General features: G+C 41.8%; 3 protein-coding genes across 4 annotated transcripts; all 3 read left to right on the forward strand.

Annotated features, from left to right (window-relative positions):
- Window positions 1-577: 577 nt before the first annotated feature.
- LOC114432585 (bcl-2-like protein 13) lies at window positions 578-4,331 on the forward strand. The gene is made up of 2 exons (XM_028400685.1): window positions 578-852; window positions 3,173-4,331. The coding sequence occupies exon 2, from the start codon at window positions 3,347-3,349 to the stop codon at window positions 4,091-4,093; it is 747 nt and encodes a 248-aa protein (XP_028256486.1). The 5' UTR covers window positions 578-852; window positions 3,173-3,346; the 3' UTR covers window positions 4,094-4,331.
- A 5,463-nt stretch (window positions 4,332-9,794) lies between these two features.
- On the forward strand, window positions 9,795-11,598 carry spic (Spi-C transcription factor (Spi-1/PU.1 related)). Of its 2 annotated transcripts, none has more exons than XM_028400681.1 (5): window positions 9,795-9,858; window positions 9,996-10,083; window positions 10,210-10,301; window positions 10,399-10,504; window positions 10,582-11,598. In XM_028400681.1, exons 1-5 carry the CDS (start codon window positions 9,826-9,828, stop codon window positions 11,055-11,057), a joined length of 795 nt encoding a protein of 264 aa, XP_028256482.1. In that variant the 5' UTR covers window positions 9,795-9,825; the 3' UTR covers window positions 11,058-11,598. The 2 variants fall into 2 exon arrangements, with proteins under 2 accessions (XP_028256482.1, XP_028256483.1); XM_028400682.1 differs by having other exon boundaries at window positions 10,402-10,504.
- Window positions 11,599-12,438: 840 nt separating this feature from the next.
- spi2 (Spi-2 proto-oncogene) lies at window positions 12,439-13,624 on the forward strand. The gene is made up of 2 exons (XM_028400547.1): window positions 12,439-12,556; window positions 13,311-13,624. Exons 1-2 carry the CDS (start codon window positions 12,439-12,441, stop codon window positions 13,622-13,624), a joined length of 432 nt encoding a protein of 143 aa, XP_028256348.1.
- Window positions 13,625-15,287: the final 1,663 nt, after the last annotated feature.

The raw sequence follows: 15,287 nt of genomic DNA on the forward strand, positions 1-15,287 counted from the left end.
TACATTTCTTTTAGTGATTAATGTGGTATCTGTTTTTTATTTATGTATTTTTATATTATATTTATTTCATATTACTCAATAGATGCATATTGTCTTTTGTTTGGGTTTATTCCGTATGTTTTTTTTCTCAGCAAAAAATAATAAAATACAAACAAAACAAAACAAGAGCCTGTATTATTAAACCAGCAAAAAAGGAAATCACCTCCTTGATTTTCCATTAGAAAAATGTAAAATTAAAGAATAATAATATTATTCTACTATATAAAATTACAAACTGTGTTGTTATTATACAGGAGCATTGACACCATTTAAGTGTGTCACGTCTTGTTGTCTTGTTATGTGTCTAACCAGCAGAGGGAACTATAAGTTGGAGAGTTCACCTTTAGAAACAGCTCTTCCCCATGCCTGACATGTATTTTCCACTCAGTGTCGCGGCTCAAAATGTGCACGCTGTGGACTAACTGATAATCTGCTGTTTGGGCAGCAAACATAACCCAAATAAAAGACTCTGAGACCACTGACTTCAGACCTTTTAGACACAAAGTTCTGGTGTTTACTGGCACTTGTAGTGTTTGTCAGTCTGAACAGACAGCAAAGTCACCATTGACTCCTCTCCAGCCAACTGTTATGTCATGGATTTGGGTAGTAGGGTGAGAGAGAGAGAGAGAGAGAGAGTCAGAGCAAGAGAGAGAGATGGGAGAGAGAGACTTGTGTACAGCTTGTCTACCTTGTTATTCCTATGCCAGCACCAGCATGCATGTCTGCCTCTGTTGAATTGTGGCTTCGTGTCTGACTGCACGTCACACTTTGATCTGCTTCCCAGCTGGCCAACACTGCACCCGAAGGACACAGGTAACCAGCGGCACACCGTTTTTCTGTTTTTTGTTCAGAAAGTTTGTGTAAAACTAAAGTTTTCTGCAGGACTAAGTGTCTCGCTTTGACTCAGGACTGTGATTTGATTTTGTGTCTTATCTGTAAAGCAGTCAGAGGGGTCACTGTAGGTCGCCAGCATATAAGACAGAGAAAGAGCTCCTAATTCTTCCTCTCTGACATTGAAAGATGACCTTTTAGTAATCTGCCATGACTGATATGACACATTAGCACAGAAAGAATGTCCTCAGCCTGATCATTTTCTCCACTGTGAGTCTGTGCTCGCTGGGATAGGATCAATGAGAATCCAATTACTCAAGTAGGACAGCAAGTAAAGGTGGATCACAGAGTATGAAAGGCTGATTGCTGTGATTGCATGCAGGGACACAGATGTGTGTGTTTAGTCAACCTGAGTGTGTAAAGTTGGCAAAAGCCTACAGGACATTAACTCATTCGATGAGTGACGTGATTGGTCCCTCAGAAAGGGTGCAGTGATCCAACATCAAGGACTGTATCCATTAAAACATCATTAATAATACAGACACCCCGGTGTCATGGAAATGTTTGCACAAGGTCTTATTGACTTTTGTCCTGTCTCAGAGTCATTATTTGCACAACAGACAGGACAAGGGGGTTTGATTTCTGCACTGTGAGGCAACAACAGAAGAAATAGTGTTTCTGTTTTGGGGCTTCATATGAGTGTTTATTTAAGGCAATAAACTAATACAAATATCGTTTTAGGTACTTTCCCCTAAGAACTCACAGTAACACAGTCATTTTTCTTAAATTAAATATGGAGTGTACATAAAGCTGGTCTGCTGTATCGGCTCAGACAAACAAAACTCTGGAAAATGTATTTAAACTGTGGGAACAAAAGAAGAAAACTGGGAAATGAATAAATCAAAATGTGGGAACAAAATAAACTAAAGTAATAAATAATCAAAAAAGTGTCAAATCAAACAGATGGAATAAAATGCAACAATAAATCAATGAAAGCATGCAAAACAAGTTGTATTTCAATAACTTTATGTAGAAGAAAACATTACCTCCTCTGTAAAGAGACATGACTTTGCAGCTACTAATGGTCACTAATTAACTCACTCACAGGAAACAGTAACACCTCTCAGATTTTGGATTTACAACTTAATGTCAGGTTAAGTGCAAATTTAACAGATCCTGGAGCCCCAATGAGGCTGTTAGAGGATTTGTCCTCTTTGCAAGACATGTCCTGGGGAACGCAGACTGGCTACATGTTGTGAACGTGATACAACATCACACAGTGAGGAGTGAAAATATCTATTCTAAGACTGGCATGAGAGTTTCTGCAGCCTGAGTGAAGACACCATACAACAGGGTCACCTTGTCAAGTGACTAATCGGCAATTTTTGGGCAGAATTTGTGCTAAAGACCGTGGAGTTAGTGGTGTTCTTAATTTATTTATATTTCATGCAGTTGATATTTAGTGTTAATACCTCGAGCCGCAGAAATGTATTTGTCTCATAGTTGTTCACATAGTGTATTTCAATGTGTCACTGTATGTGCATACTTCTGTCCAATTCTCATGCCATGTGAAATATCTTCCACTCTAGGGTGACAGATGGACATGTATACAGCACCTAAACATAGTAAGATATGCAGGTCGAGGTTATATATAGTCACAGCCACTGCAACACACAGCGTGAGCAACTTTTTCCAGTGACAACCCTCTGACATCACAGAGCCTACAAACACGCAGAAATATTTGGCGATGACTGGAGTCTGCAGCCATATTGTGAACTCAGAGTCAGTCTCTGTCACATGGTTTCTTCACTGCTCGGCTGCTTTATCTTTATTTGTTAAGAAAACAAGTATGAAAATTTTGAACATTCTCTAAAGCCACATATCTTATCTATGTCTCTCTCAGACAAACCACCAAAAATCTCTGCTCCGGTGCAAACTTTCAGAAACTCTGGCACCTAGCATTAATAAATGTCCTAGCCTATTCTAGAATGCTAAATAAGGCTGTTAACTGTTAGTAGTAGTAGTAGTAAAGAAAATTCATGCATAAATGCATCATGCAAATAACATAATTACAAGTCCTGAATTCACTTATTTTTGCTGAAAACTTAACATTTTAGTTTTGTGTTTGATTAGCAGCTCTGTGACATAAGCAAAATAGTGCTATGCTAATATCAGGGGGCTAGCAGAGTATCTTAGTGAGGCTTGTTAGCATGCTAACATTTGCTAATTAAACAAAAAGTATCCTGTGGATATATAGTATGTAGTACCATAGAAACACCACTAATCATTCCTGTCTCTGCAGCGTCCAGCCTTCATTCTGGAGGGAAAGGCCCCAGCCGAGCCCAGCAGGGGGGATGGAGGAGGAGGAGGGGAGGACAGATCCCTCAGCCCCAGCCCTGCTGCTCTGCACGTGACCCAATTAGAGAGCTCTGGACCCTGGCAAAGCGAGAGTCTGCTGGCAGAGTCCTGGTCCACAATGGGTGACGCGGACCATGAGGACACCAAGAGTCTTGACAGTAGTGAAGGAGCGGTCCTGACAGGAGAGGAGAACCACTCCTCCAACTCTGACATGGTCCACCTGGAGCGAGAGGAGGCAGAGATGATGGAGGAACCAGAGAGTGAGGTCACAGAGATGGATAAGAGGAGGACAGAGGAGGAGGAGGAAGAAGATGAGGACCTGCAGACCAGTGTAATGAGTGTACTGGGTGGGGAGAAGGAGTTGGTAGAGCTCAGAGAGGAGGAAGAGCAGGACCTCCAGGCGCCAGAAACTGAGGGTCTCCTGGTGTCAGCAGAGGAGCCTCACATGGAGTCAGAGCCTAAAGAGTTCAGGCACGTGGTTCCCCCTATGGCCCTGCCTCCTCTGCCTATCCTCAGGCTCGATCCCCCCTCCACTACATCCACCCCGACCCCTTCAACCACAACCTCTGAAGTAGAGCAGCTTTATTCCACCCAGGGCCTCCACCCTCCCTCTATCCTCGCACCAGTGGAAGTAGAGCCTCCAGCACTGAGTCTCGAGCCACTTACATCCTCACAGATTCCCCCCTCAGATGTGGACAAACATTCAGCTAAAGAGCATGAGGTGGCAGCAGAGAAGCTGGAGCCACAGCCAGCTGCTCCTAAGACCAAACCTCTGAGCTCCACTGAGCTCCTGTGTGGCAGCGCTGCTTTAGTAGCTGTGATGGGAGTCGTAGCATACGGAGCTGTACTCTACTGCAGGAAGTAAAAGTCTCTTATTAAATTTTGAAATCTATTCCAAATGAAATATTCCATGTCACACTCTGATTTCTGGATTTCACTCTCTGGCGCTCTGATTGTGTCACACTAATTAGATTTTTCTGAATTCGTCTTGTGCTACCTCAGCTCACGGCAGAGCTCACAGCCTTTGTTTTTCTGTTTGATCTCAGAGGAAACGTAGCCTGTAAAACCTAAACCTGAAATGTTAAAGAAACTTGATAGTTGAAGTGTTTCTTTGATGTGTCCTTGTGTGAGTGTCTTTCATTACTTCACCAAAAAACAACAGGAGGGACAAAAGCAGAGCTGTCCTGTAACATGGGCCATTGAAACACACATACAACACACATACAGGTCCACGTCGGTTTCCTCAAGCTGTGACTTGGATTCATAACTAAGGGAAGAATGGAGCAGGAGACTGGCAGGCAGATTGGAGTGGCGTCCCTTGTGATGTGGGCTCTACTTTGGTCTCGTGTGGCGAAGAGAGAGCTGAGCCAGAAGGCAAGGCTCTTGATTTACCTGTTGATCTACAGTCCTACTCCCACCTATAGTCACAAACCAAATGAAGCAGCTGAAATGAGACACAGGGTCAGGTGCTCGGTCATCCAGTAGGAGCTTGGAGTAGAGCTGCTGCTCCTCCACATTGAGAGGAGACAGTTGAGGTAGTTTGGGCGCCTGGTTGCGACGTTCACTAGGTGCTTCGCCAGCGTTCAGCGTTTCATCCAGGAGGAGGCCCCAGGGTAGGAAGCGCTGGAGGGATTTTATCTCTCAGCTGGCCTGGGAATGCCTCTGTATCCTCCCAGATAAGCTGGTAGAGGTAACAGGGGAGAGGAAGTTCTGGGTTATCCTGTTTAGGATGCTGCCTCCGAAATGAGCGGTTGGATAGATGGATGGACGCATCAGACAACCAGTGATGTTCTCTTGGAGGCAGTACGACATATAACATGACATATTATATATATATATATATATATATATATACACTCAACAAAAATATAAACGCAACACTTTTGTTTTTGCTCCCATGTTTCATGAGATGGACTTGAAGATCTAAACTTCATTCCAGATACACAATATTACCATTCCTCTCAAACATTGTTCACAAATCTGTCTAAATGTGTGATAGTGAGCACTTCTGCTTTGCTGAGATAATCCATCCCACCTCACAGGTGTGCCACATCAAGATGCTGATCTGACATCATGATTAGTGCACAGGTGTACCTTAAACTGCCCACAATAAAAGGCCACCCTGAAATGTGCATTTTGTTTCTGCTTTATTGGCGGTCTGGGGACTCAGAACCAGTCAGTATCTGGTGTGACCACCATTTGCCTCATGCAGTGCAACACATCTTCTTCGCATAGAGTTTATCAGATTGTCTATTGTGGCCTGTGGTCCACTCCTCTTCTGTCGTATACGCCGGTCAAGCACATCCCAAACATGTTCAATGGGTGACATGTCCGGTGAGTATGCTGGCCATGCAAGAACTGGGACATTTTCAGCTTCCAAGAATTGTGTACAGATCCTTGCAACATGGGGCCGTGCATTATCTTGCTGAAACATGAGGTGATGTTCATGGATGTATGGCACAACAATGGGCCTCAGGATCTCATCACGGTATCTCTGTGCATTCAAAATGCCATCAATAAAATGCACCTGTGTTCTTCGTCCATAACAGATGCCTGCCCATACCATGACCCCACCACCACCATGGGCCACTCGATCCACAACATTGACATCAGCAAAGCGCTCACCCACACGACGCCACACACGCTGTCTGCCATCTGCCCTGAACAATGTAAACCGAGATTCATCCGTGAAGAGAACACCTCTCCAACGTGCTAGACGCCATCGAATGTGAGCATTTGCCCACTCAAGTCTGTTACGGCGACGATCTGGAGTCAGGTTAAGACCCCGATGAGGACGACGAGCATGCAGTTGAGCTTCCCTGAGACGGTTTCTGACAGTTTGCTGTCTGAGTGGCTGGTCTCAGACGATCTCGGAGGTGAACCTGCTGGATGTGGAGGTCCTGGGCTGGTGTGGTTACTCGTGGTCTGCGGTTGTGAGGCCGGTTGGATGTACTGCCATATTCTCTGAAACGCCTTTGGAGACGGCTTATGGTGGAGAAATGAACATTCAATGCACGAGCAACAGATCTGGTTGACATTCCTGCTGTCAGCATGCCAATTGCACGCTCCCTCAATGCTTGTGGCATCTGTGGCATTTTGCTGTGAGACAAAACTGCACATTTCAGGGTGGCCTTTTATTGTGGGCAGTTTGAGGTACACCTGTGCACTAATCATGATGTCAGATCAGCATCTTGATGTGGCACACCTGTGAGGTGGGATGGATTATCTCAGCACATTTAGACAGATTTGTGAACAATGTTTGAGAGGAATGGTAATATTGTGTATCTGGAATGAAGTTTAGATCTTCAAGTCCATCTCATGAAACATGGGAGCAAAAACAAAAGTGTTGCGTTTATATTTTTGTTGAGTGTAAGTATAATAGCTGTGTTCCACACATCCTTGCTATAAAATGCCCACTTAGAAGGTCATTTAGACTAAAAACCAAGGTATTACTCTAAACTTTGACTTCCCTGGGTTAGGAAAATGAAAAGCTATATATGTGGCTGGCTAGTCTTGCCTTAGGGCATTTGTTGCTCTGTCCTGCCATTTGCTGGTGAGCCTGTGCCATTACAGCTATTCACACAACAAGCTTTGTTGTGAGTTTATGAGATAGGTAGATTCAAAGGATAGACTGTCACTGGGAAACACAAACTGCCAAACTCCTTTGTGATAACCATAAAGTTCATTTTACATAGTACCCAATTACATTACTGGTGCACAGGTAGATAGCTCAAGAACAACATACAGTATGTGTCATGCAATATTAAGTTTTATACAAGTGACCTCAGTTACTAAAGAAAAATCTGTGCCTGCTCGAAAAGCCTCTATGCAAATGTATGTCACTACAAAAGAATAGCAGTGAACCACTGATGTGTGCGACAGCGGCGTCCATCAGTGTTATTGTGATCCCCTCAGCCTGGACACAAAAATGATCTCACAGATAATGGTTACGACTCTGCGGTCACACCAGCGCTCACTCTGATAGACTGATTACACAGGAATGGTTGTGACACTTCTTGATTTTCATCGAGTGCCAGTAAATAAAGAAGAACAATGGGGTTGACTGTGCTGCGGTCAGCCTGCCGTTCCCACACCATGCATGCAAAATGCGTGCAGCTATGGAATTGAGAAGGGGAAGGAAAGTGCTTCTTTGTTTGGAGAGATACAGCTGCAGTTTGTCTACTTTAACACAGCCGACCACCTTCACAGATAAACATGAGTGTCCCTCTGTTTTTGTATTTCTCCTCTCACATCCACCTCAGGGACACACCTAACCACACATTAGGTTCACTCAGTAAAAACCTCAACATTATAATACACTGATAATAGCAATAAATGCTCTGTGTGGTGCAGCGTCCGCTACATTATAACAGCTGCTAATAAAACACACCTGAATATAATAGAAATGAACATGTCTGAATGGGAGAGGACAGAATGTAAAAAAGGAACTGTTTAAAATAAAATAGAACAGAATGAAATAGATGTCATCAGTGAAATAAAAATGAACACGAATAGTGCAGATCACTGTGTAAAACAGAACAGAATAAAACAGAAAAGAGTAGAAGAGAAAATCAACAGAGGGAGCAGACTAATTAGAATAGAACAGAAATGACAAGTAAATACAACACAGGATAGAATCAAAGGTAAATGAAATGAAAGGTACAGAACAGAACAGAACAGAACAGCAAACAATAAAATAGAATAGAAATGACAGGTAAATAGCAGACAGGGTAGATTCAAAGGTAAATGTTTAGAACACAATAGAATAAAATAAAATAGAATGAGTGCATGTGATCTATAGCTGTCTATTATAGAACATTAAATGTCAAGATATATCAGTGTTAGATGTTGTCAGTCACATGATGAGCAGAGTAGTGTTGTGTATGTTGTGTCTGTATACAACAAGCACCATGTGTTCAGAAAAGTATCTTGTGTTACTTCCCTGTTGCAGATGAATGCAGTGTTGTCTTTGGTTCAGCTAGTGATACAGACCACTGATGGCCAAAGCCAAAAAAGACCAGTGACTATATCATGCTTAAAAACATACACACACACACACACACATACACCAACCTCATGGAGCAAACTCCTCATCCCACACAGTGCCAGCAGCAGCAGCAGCAGCAGCAGCAACAGCAACTGTCAGGCTTCAGCTGCAGGCCGACAGGTTGCGGTCTTTAATTTATGGAGTTTCACTGTGAATAGAAACAGGGAAAGACGGAGTGGGAGAGAGGACGAGGTTTGTGGTTCTTTGTTTTTATCAGCCTGCTGCACTGGCAGGAAACACACACATGAATCACACACTCACACGAGTATTTGTATGCTTCACACACACACACAGTATGGTAATTTACTGCTTTTCTTAACTGCTGGGCAAACAATAATGTAAATTTCACTCAAAATAATAAAGTAGAAACCACACATCTGATCAGTCATATATATGAATTTTTAAAGATAGTGTGATAATTAGTCATGCTATAATCTGTGCATATTCATTTCTTTGTTTCCATGATGCCATCATGCTTTTAAGCGAGCTGAAAGGGGAACTTCAGGGAACAAGTCAGTTGATATTTAAAACTGCACGCCTGAGATAAATGAACTTCTCAAAAAGCCTGTGTTTATTTGAACAGGAGGGACGGCTTTGTGGGGAAAAAAGACAAAGGCTCACTTCAACAGTGATTGTCACAATATTAACCATTAACCTTTACGATCACCTTTATCTGAAGTGGTGTTTGTTCGAGTTCAATTAGAAATTCAAATTGTCACAACTTTGTTTTAGTCTGCGGTGAGCACTTATACACCTGTGGAGAGCAGGAAGCTGGGCTTTGATTAAATGATTGATTGAACAGTATAAGATTTAAAAACAACAGTAAAGGCACCAAAAATATTATATGCAACAAAATGCAAAGAAGACAACAAAAATTAACCGTTTGCAGAACTTGAGATAATTGTAGTCATTTTTATTTTAATATGTTTACTTAATTAACTAATGTTTAATGTGGTAATTGGAAAAAAATGTTTTTCTGAGGATAAATAAAATAAATGATACTAAATCATGTTGAAAATTCAATAAAGACAAAGTAAATATTTATGTGTTTTTAGTGAAACACAATAATAATTTATGACATCTTTGTATCTGCTTTTCATGCACATATTAATTTGCTTCCTTCATTGCCTGAAGCCCATTTTTTGGGACATTTCCCGCTCTTCTATAGGCTCATATTTCAATTTACAGAAATAACTGTGCAGTCCTGCTTACAGATGTGTATGTTAGATACGTATCTCGGCCAGTATGCAAATTCTTAGGTCAGGCAGTGAATTGGTGGTGCGGTATATTCCTGGGTCACAATAAAAGGGGTGTTTGTTGTTTGTAGATTGTGATCGCCACCATGAGAGAGAGAGAGAGAGAGAGAGATGCTCAGACATCTATCTGATCTGTTCTACCAGGAAAAGAAGAAGTGCACGATGTTAACACACATTTAAATTGACCCTGGCCGCTCCACCTATTCGTGTGGCTAGGCCCTGAAGTGGAGGTCGGTATCTTATATATACCTGCGCAGGAACTACACCTGCACTAGTTCACCTGTTAGGAGAGAAATGGCCACACCTGAGGGAAACACGTACAAGATGGTGAGGTCTACACACCTGTCTTTTAATATATAATTTCCATTCTTCATTTTGTTAGAGGTTTTAGAACCAGACACATTGATATATGCAAGATTTGTGTATCCAGAAAAAGTTATTTTGTGCATTTTTGTCTATTCCAGACATCCTTGGACAACGACATTAACCAGCACTTTCAGGATGCGATTGATGTCATTCAGCAACACTCCAATAACTCATACTATGATTCAGGTATAGTTACAAATCTGATCCTATTTACACATGACTTTCCTCCACTTTCATCCTTTTGAAAACATATTATTTATTTTAGTTTCTTTGGACAGTATCTTTAAATTGTTTTACCTTTTTTCTTTCCAGATTACTCGTATTACGAGACCCTGGGACCCTGCCGTCTCATCACGCACCAGTCTGATTTCTCTGCTCCGGCATATGAGTGGAACGATACAGCAGTGAGTGCTGCACACAATCAGAGTGTGTGTGTGTGTGTGTGTCTGAAAAACAAGCGAGAAAGATAAAGATTATTTTAAATCTGTATCTTTGTCTCAGCAGCAGCCCTGGCCTCCGGTCATCCCTGACGTCCCCTTGAGTCACTCTGTGCAGAATGAATCTCCACATTTTTACTCCATCTCACCACCACAGAGGAACAGTAAAGGCAAGAATGTTAACAGCAGTTTAAAAAAAATAACATTTTATTTGATCAGCATTAACCAATAAATGTATTCCCCTCAGGTCGTAAGAAGCTCAGACTGTATGAATATCTCCATGAAGCTCTGAATGACCCCAGCATGGGGGACTCAATCCAGTGGACAGATAGCGGCAGTGGCACTTTCCACTTCGTCTCCAAGAACAAGGAGAAGCTGGCTGAGTGTTGGGGCCAGCGCAAAGGCAACCGCAAGACCATGACCTATCAGAAGATGGCCAGAGCTCTGAGAAACTACAGCCGCACTGGTGAGATCATCAAAGTGCGCAGAAAACTCACCTACCAGTTCAACCCAGACATCCTGCACAGGCTCGGCTCTGCACAGGTCTCCATGCACCTGCCCCGCCGCCAGGCGCTGGAGCAGGAAACCCACGGCCAGCAGCAGAACCCTTCAGAGCAGGGCTACTGTGGCGGCTCTGACTGGCATCACAGCTGGTACGGACACTACCAGCTGCAGGAAGACTACGGCCTGGCTGCAGGCTTCACCTCACACAACAAGCTGTGAGCGGAAGGAAAACAGGCATGAAAAGACTCTCAGTCAGCGCATTAACTATTAACTGTTTACTCAGAAGATCCCACATTTTCAGCACATTGTTTATTACTGTAAATTTAGTTGTAAATATGAGTGAAAAGCTTAGATTTAAATACAAAGCTCCTGCATCAAAATTAAAGATTTTATATTCTCTATATTCTCTTTGTGTGCATGGTTGATGTTATCGGGGTCCATATTTAGTATAAAATAGTGATTATTTTTGTCACACAAATAACTTGTAAATATTTTTTATATAAATTGGTGTTTTTTGTAAATGTACTTTTAAAAAGCAGTTTGAGTCATCATGACAACGACTCTAACGACAGAGATTTAATCCTTTTCATTTGTAAAACATTTGACTTATTTGCCTTGTAGCTGCGGTTGGTGCTGTCTGTATTTTACTGTATGCTGTATGACATGCATGGTATAATTGACAGATTAACCCTTACAGGTTTTCACTAAAGTGTGCAGAATGGGAGAAAATCAATGGATTTTACAGAAGTTTGTAAATAACAGGTGGATATTTTTTAATAAAAACAATGACTTCCAAACATCTTCAATTTATAGTTTTAATTTATTGTAATTTATTTCATCTTACACCTTACATTTAATTATATTTTAGAATGTTTTTAGTTTTTAATTACATCTATTTAATGTTTCCCCTAAAATGCACTAATGTATAAAAGGACAATTTCAGTGTAATAATGCTTTGATTGACATTATTTACTATGGAAATTTATTTTTTTTATTAAGTTTTACAGAAAATTATACTATACTGTACATTTTTGAGGTGTTAAAACCCCCAAAAAAGCAATGTGTATTCTCACACTTTTATTATTTGTCCAAAAAAGAATTCTCTGGTATTATTGAAAAGAAAAAATATGAAGACTGTGTTGAAAGATTTGGCACTGTCTCCATTGTAGTGAAATATTACTGCAGGCACACACAAAATATGAAATTTAGACACATCCTGTGAGGAAAAACATGTCAGCAAGTGTGTTTTTCCTGAAAAGAGAGCATTGTGTAGAAGCTGCCTCCAGGCCAGGTCTTATCTGGTTCAGCGGGGAGGATGTGGTCAGTGCTGGGAGGCTTTGTTGATGGGTTGTCTGGTGCTGGTGATGGGGCTTTGTGGGATGGTGGTCATTGTTCCTGTGGGCCCAGGATAAAAAAACGTCTGGTGTTAAGCTGAAAGCCTGCTCCAGTGGGGGGGTATAATAAGAGTCGGGGTACTTGAGTGTGTCAAAGTCAGTTGTGTGAAAACTCTCCCAAACTGCAAGGACTGCATTAGCATCAGCTTCATCAGAGATGGTAAAACACAGACTGATCATTTTCTCTTCAAGGCAAAAACTCCAACATGGTGCCATGTTCACAGCTGGCTCTGAATTATTTATCTTCGCAGGAGACTCAGTCTGATTTGGAGGTGATCTTAGAATTCCTAGAGGAGTACTACAGACAAAACACTGCAGAGAATGGTAAGAGTACAGGCTGGGGAATGTAATGGCTTCATTTAAGCGCAGACTCTGAGAAACTCTTCGCTTTCTTCTAGTGGACAAGGTGTCCTTGATGCCAGGTGTGCCTTTAGACGAAAGAAGCGTACCTGTGGTTGGAACATGGGACCAACGCTGGACATGCTATGAACCACCTGTAAGCTAACATATCTATTTGTAGTATAAAAACTTGCTTTATTTCCTGATTGTTTGAGTTCTCCACCGTTTCCTTCATCAAAGACCATCAAACCTGCATTTCAGCCCTTCCTGGCACAGGACACCCCACCAGTCCTCAACCAAAACACAACAACATTGTGTGAGCATGGGTCACTGCCAAACTCTGCACCAACAAGGCTATCAACCAAACACCCAGCCACAGCAGCGAGGAGTGGTGAGTTCTGCTTTTTTTCTGGTCACTAGATACTGTTATTGTCCTTGTTGCTATTAGCCTGAGGGAAACAAGAGCAAATAAAAGACCTTCCCTTTACCGTAAAAACAATGGAGCTATGCAGGGCTTAGCTTCATTGCTGTTTTTACATATTTATCAGATAACCGCAGTGTTTACAGCTTTATCCTCTCTCCACTAAATGGCATCCGTCACCAAAGCGATTTTCTGGGAATGGCTGTAACTGAGGAAATGATTTACTGTAACCAGCATTAACTGTTTTTGCACAGCTGCCAAAATATCCTCTTATCCACCTTTAAATACCTTTTACTGTACACATTGTTTGCTCAATAGCTACAGGTAGAAAGGTGCGACTCTTTCACTTCTTGTTTGAGATGCTGGAGGACCCAAACATGGCCCACTGTGTGTCCTGGGTGCCAACAGCCACCGGCGTATTCCACTTTTCCTCCAGGAATAAGGACCAGGTGGCGGCACTCTGGGGCCAGAGAAAGGGCAACAAGAGGCCCATGACCTACCAGAAGATGTCCCGGGCGCTAAGGAACTATGCCAGGTCTGGAGAGATCTTCAAGGTGAAGAAGAAGCTCACCTACCAGTTCAGCCAAGACACCCTGAGGTCACTGCAGAGGTGCCATCCAGGAAATTTGTAAAGTAGCAGCTAATATTAACTCTATACGTGCTTTGTTGGTGCTGCTTTAATGCTTGTGGTGTAAATATAATAAAAGAAACAGCTCATACTTCACTGTCAAAGTCCCTGAAGGTATGAATGAAAATGTACAAGATGCACTGAAAAAAGGGAGAGTAGTCGACAAAACTATCCAGCACATTATTAAAGGTGTAGTAATACAGTGTCACATGAGCCAGCTATAAGTCCAGGGACTTTATCAGGGTGTAAATAATAGTCTGCATCACTATGTGTGCTTTTTGTCGTATTTTTTTATTTCATTTAAACGTTTCTTTCCATTATTAGTATGTGATTGTATTCTTCCTTGTTTGTGGTGCAAATATTTAAAAAAGAAATAAAAGAGAGAAATATTTTATAGTTTACTGTTCTACAGTTACAGCTTTGTTTGAAGAAATGCTCCTCCTGACCAGACACAGCATTACAGCAAACTGGGCTCACTATGGACCCAGTTTACTAAACAGAAAAGATTAAAGCTAAGGACAGATAACATCACACAAAATGTGTGTTAATGACGCACAACCTCACTTGTGGTGCTACTCACATCATTATTAAGGCTGGAATAAACTTAGGCTTTATCAGGGTGCAAAGAGATTAATGACACCTGGGATTCTTTCTACGTATTTTGCTGTCACTTGTATTTCTGTGTTGTCTTTAACCCTTTATAATTAAAGTATGGGTTTAATATTTGACGTGCAGCCAATTGTCTGTCATTTGTGTGTCAGTTTCAAAACAATCTCTGAAAAAGGTTTAGCTTTCTCCTCATCAACAGAATCACACAGCTGCCCAGTGAGTCTCTTGATGTGTTTACAGGTGTTAGTGTGTAATACTTTTAAAGCAGACCAGATGGTGTCAGTGTAGTCCTTCTTCTTTCTTTTCAATTCTCTTTGCGTGCTGTGAACTAAACTGTCTCTGTGATGTGAACTCCCGGCTGTCACCCAGGCAATACCAAATGGTTTTGTGGTCTTTGTAGCGGACCCACATGATACTTCCCTAAGCCCAGTGTTTACTGCTGGAGCCCACTCCCAGTTATAAATGGGTTTGCTACCAAGAAAGGCCACGAACTCAGCTATGAAAACACTCAGTTAGGGAAGGAGTGTGTGTCTTAATTAAACGATTCCCAATGACGTGAAGACAGAGCGTTCTGACTCATTTCAAAGATGGTCCTGTCTAAACGATGATGAGTTTCTGACAGTAGGATATAGGCTGCATTCCTGCTTACAGACAATACCCAGGGCCCAAAAATAGAGCTGTGCCTTGCCTTGACTGTCCTGTTGGCTTGTCTGAGGAATTAATATGACATTTTTTAAGTGCACTTCCAAAACGAGACCATCAACATGTTGATGATGTACGGTACAGTACACGTGTAGAAGCTTCCAGGGCTTGTTGCTTGTAAAGCCGGCCGCTTTCAGCGTTGTTGTTTAATCTCACAACCGTATCAAAGACTTCACCTGATTTATCACCTGAGTTTGATGTGCTAAAAAGATTAATTAGGACCAAAGCAACCACTTCAATGACATAATTCACAATAAAACCCTTCTTTTCATGTCAGATACACATGTCAAATGTCAAGGTTTATGATGACATTCTAAGTATAGGTCTTATACCCACTGCCCAGGCATCCCACCCCC

Source organism: Parambassis ranga, chromosome 2 (genome assembly GCF_900634625.1).
Source record: "Parambassis ranga chromosome 2, fParRan2.1, whole genome shotgun sequence".
Taxonomy (NCBI): Eukaryota; Metazoa; Chordata; class Actinopteri; family Ambassidae; genus Parambassis; species Parambassis ranga.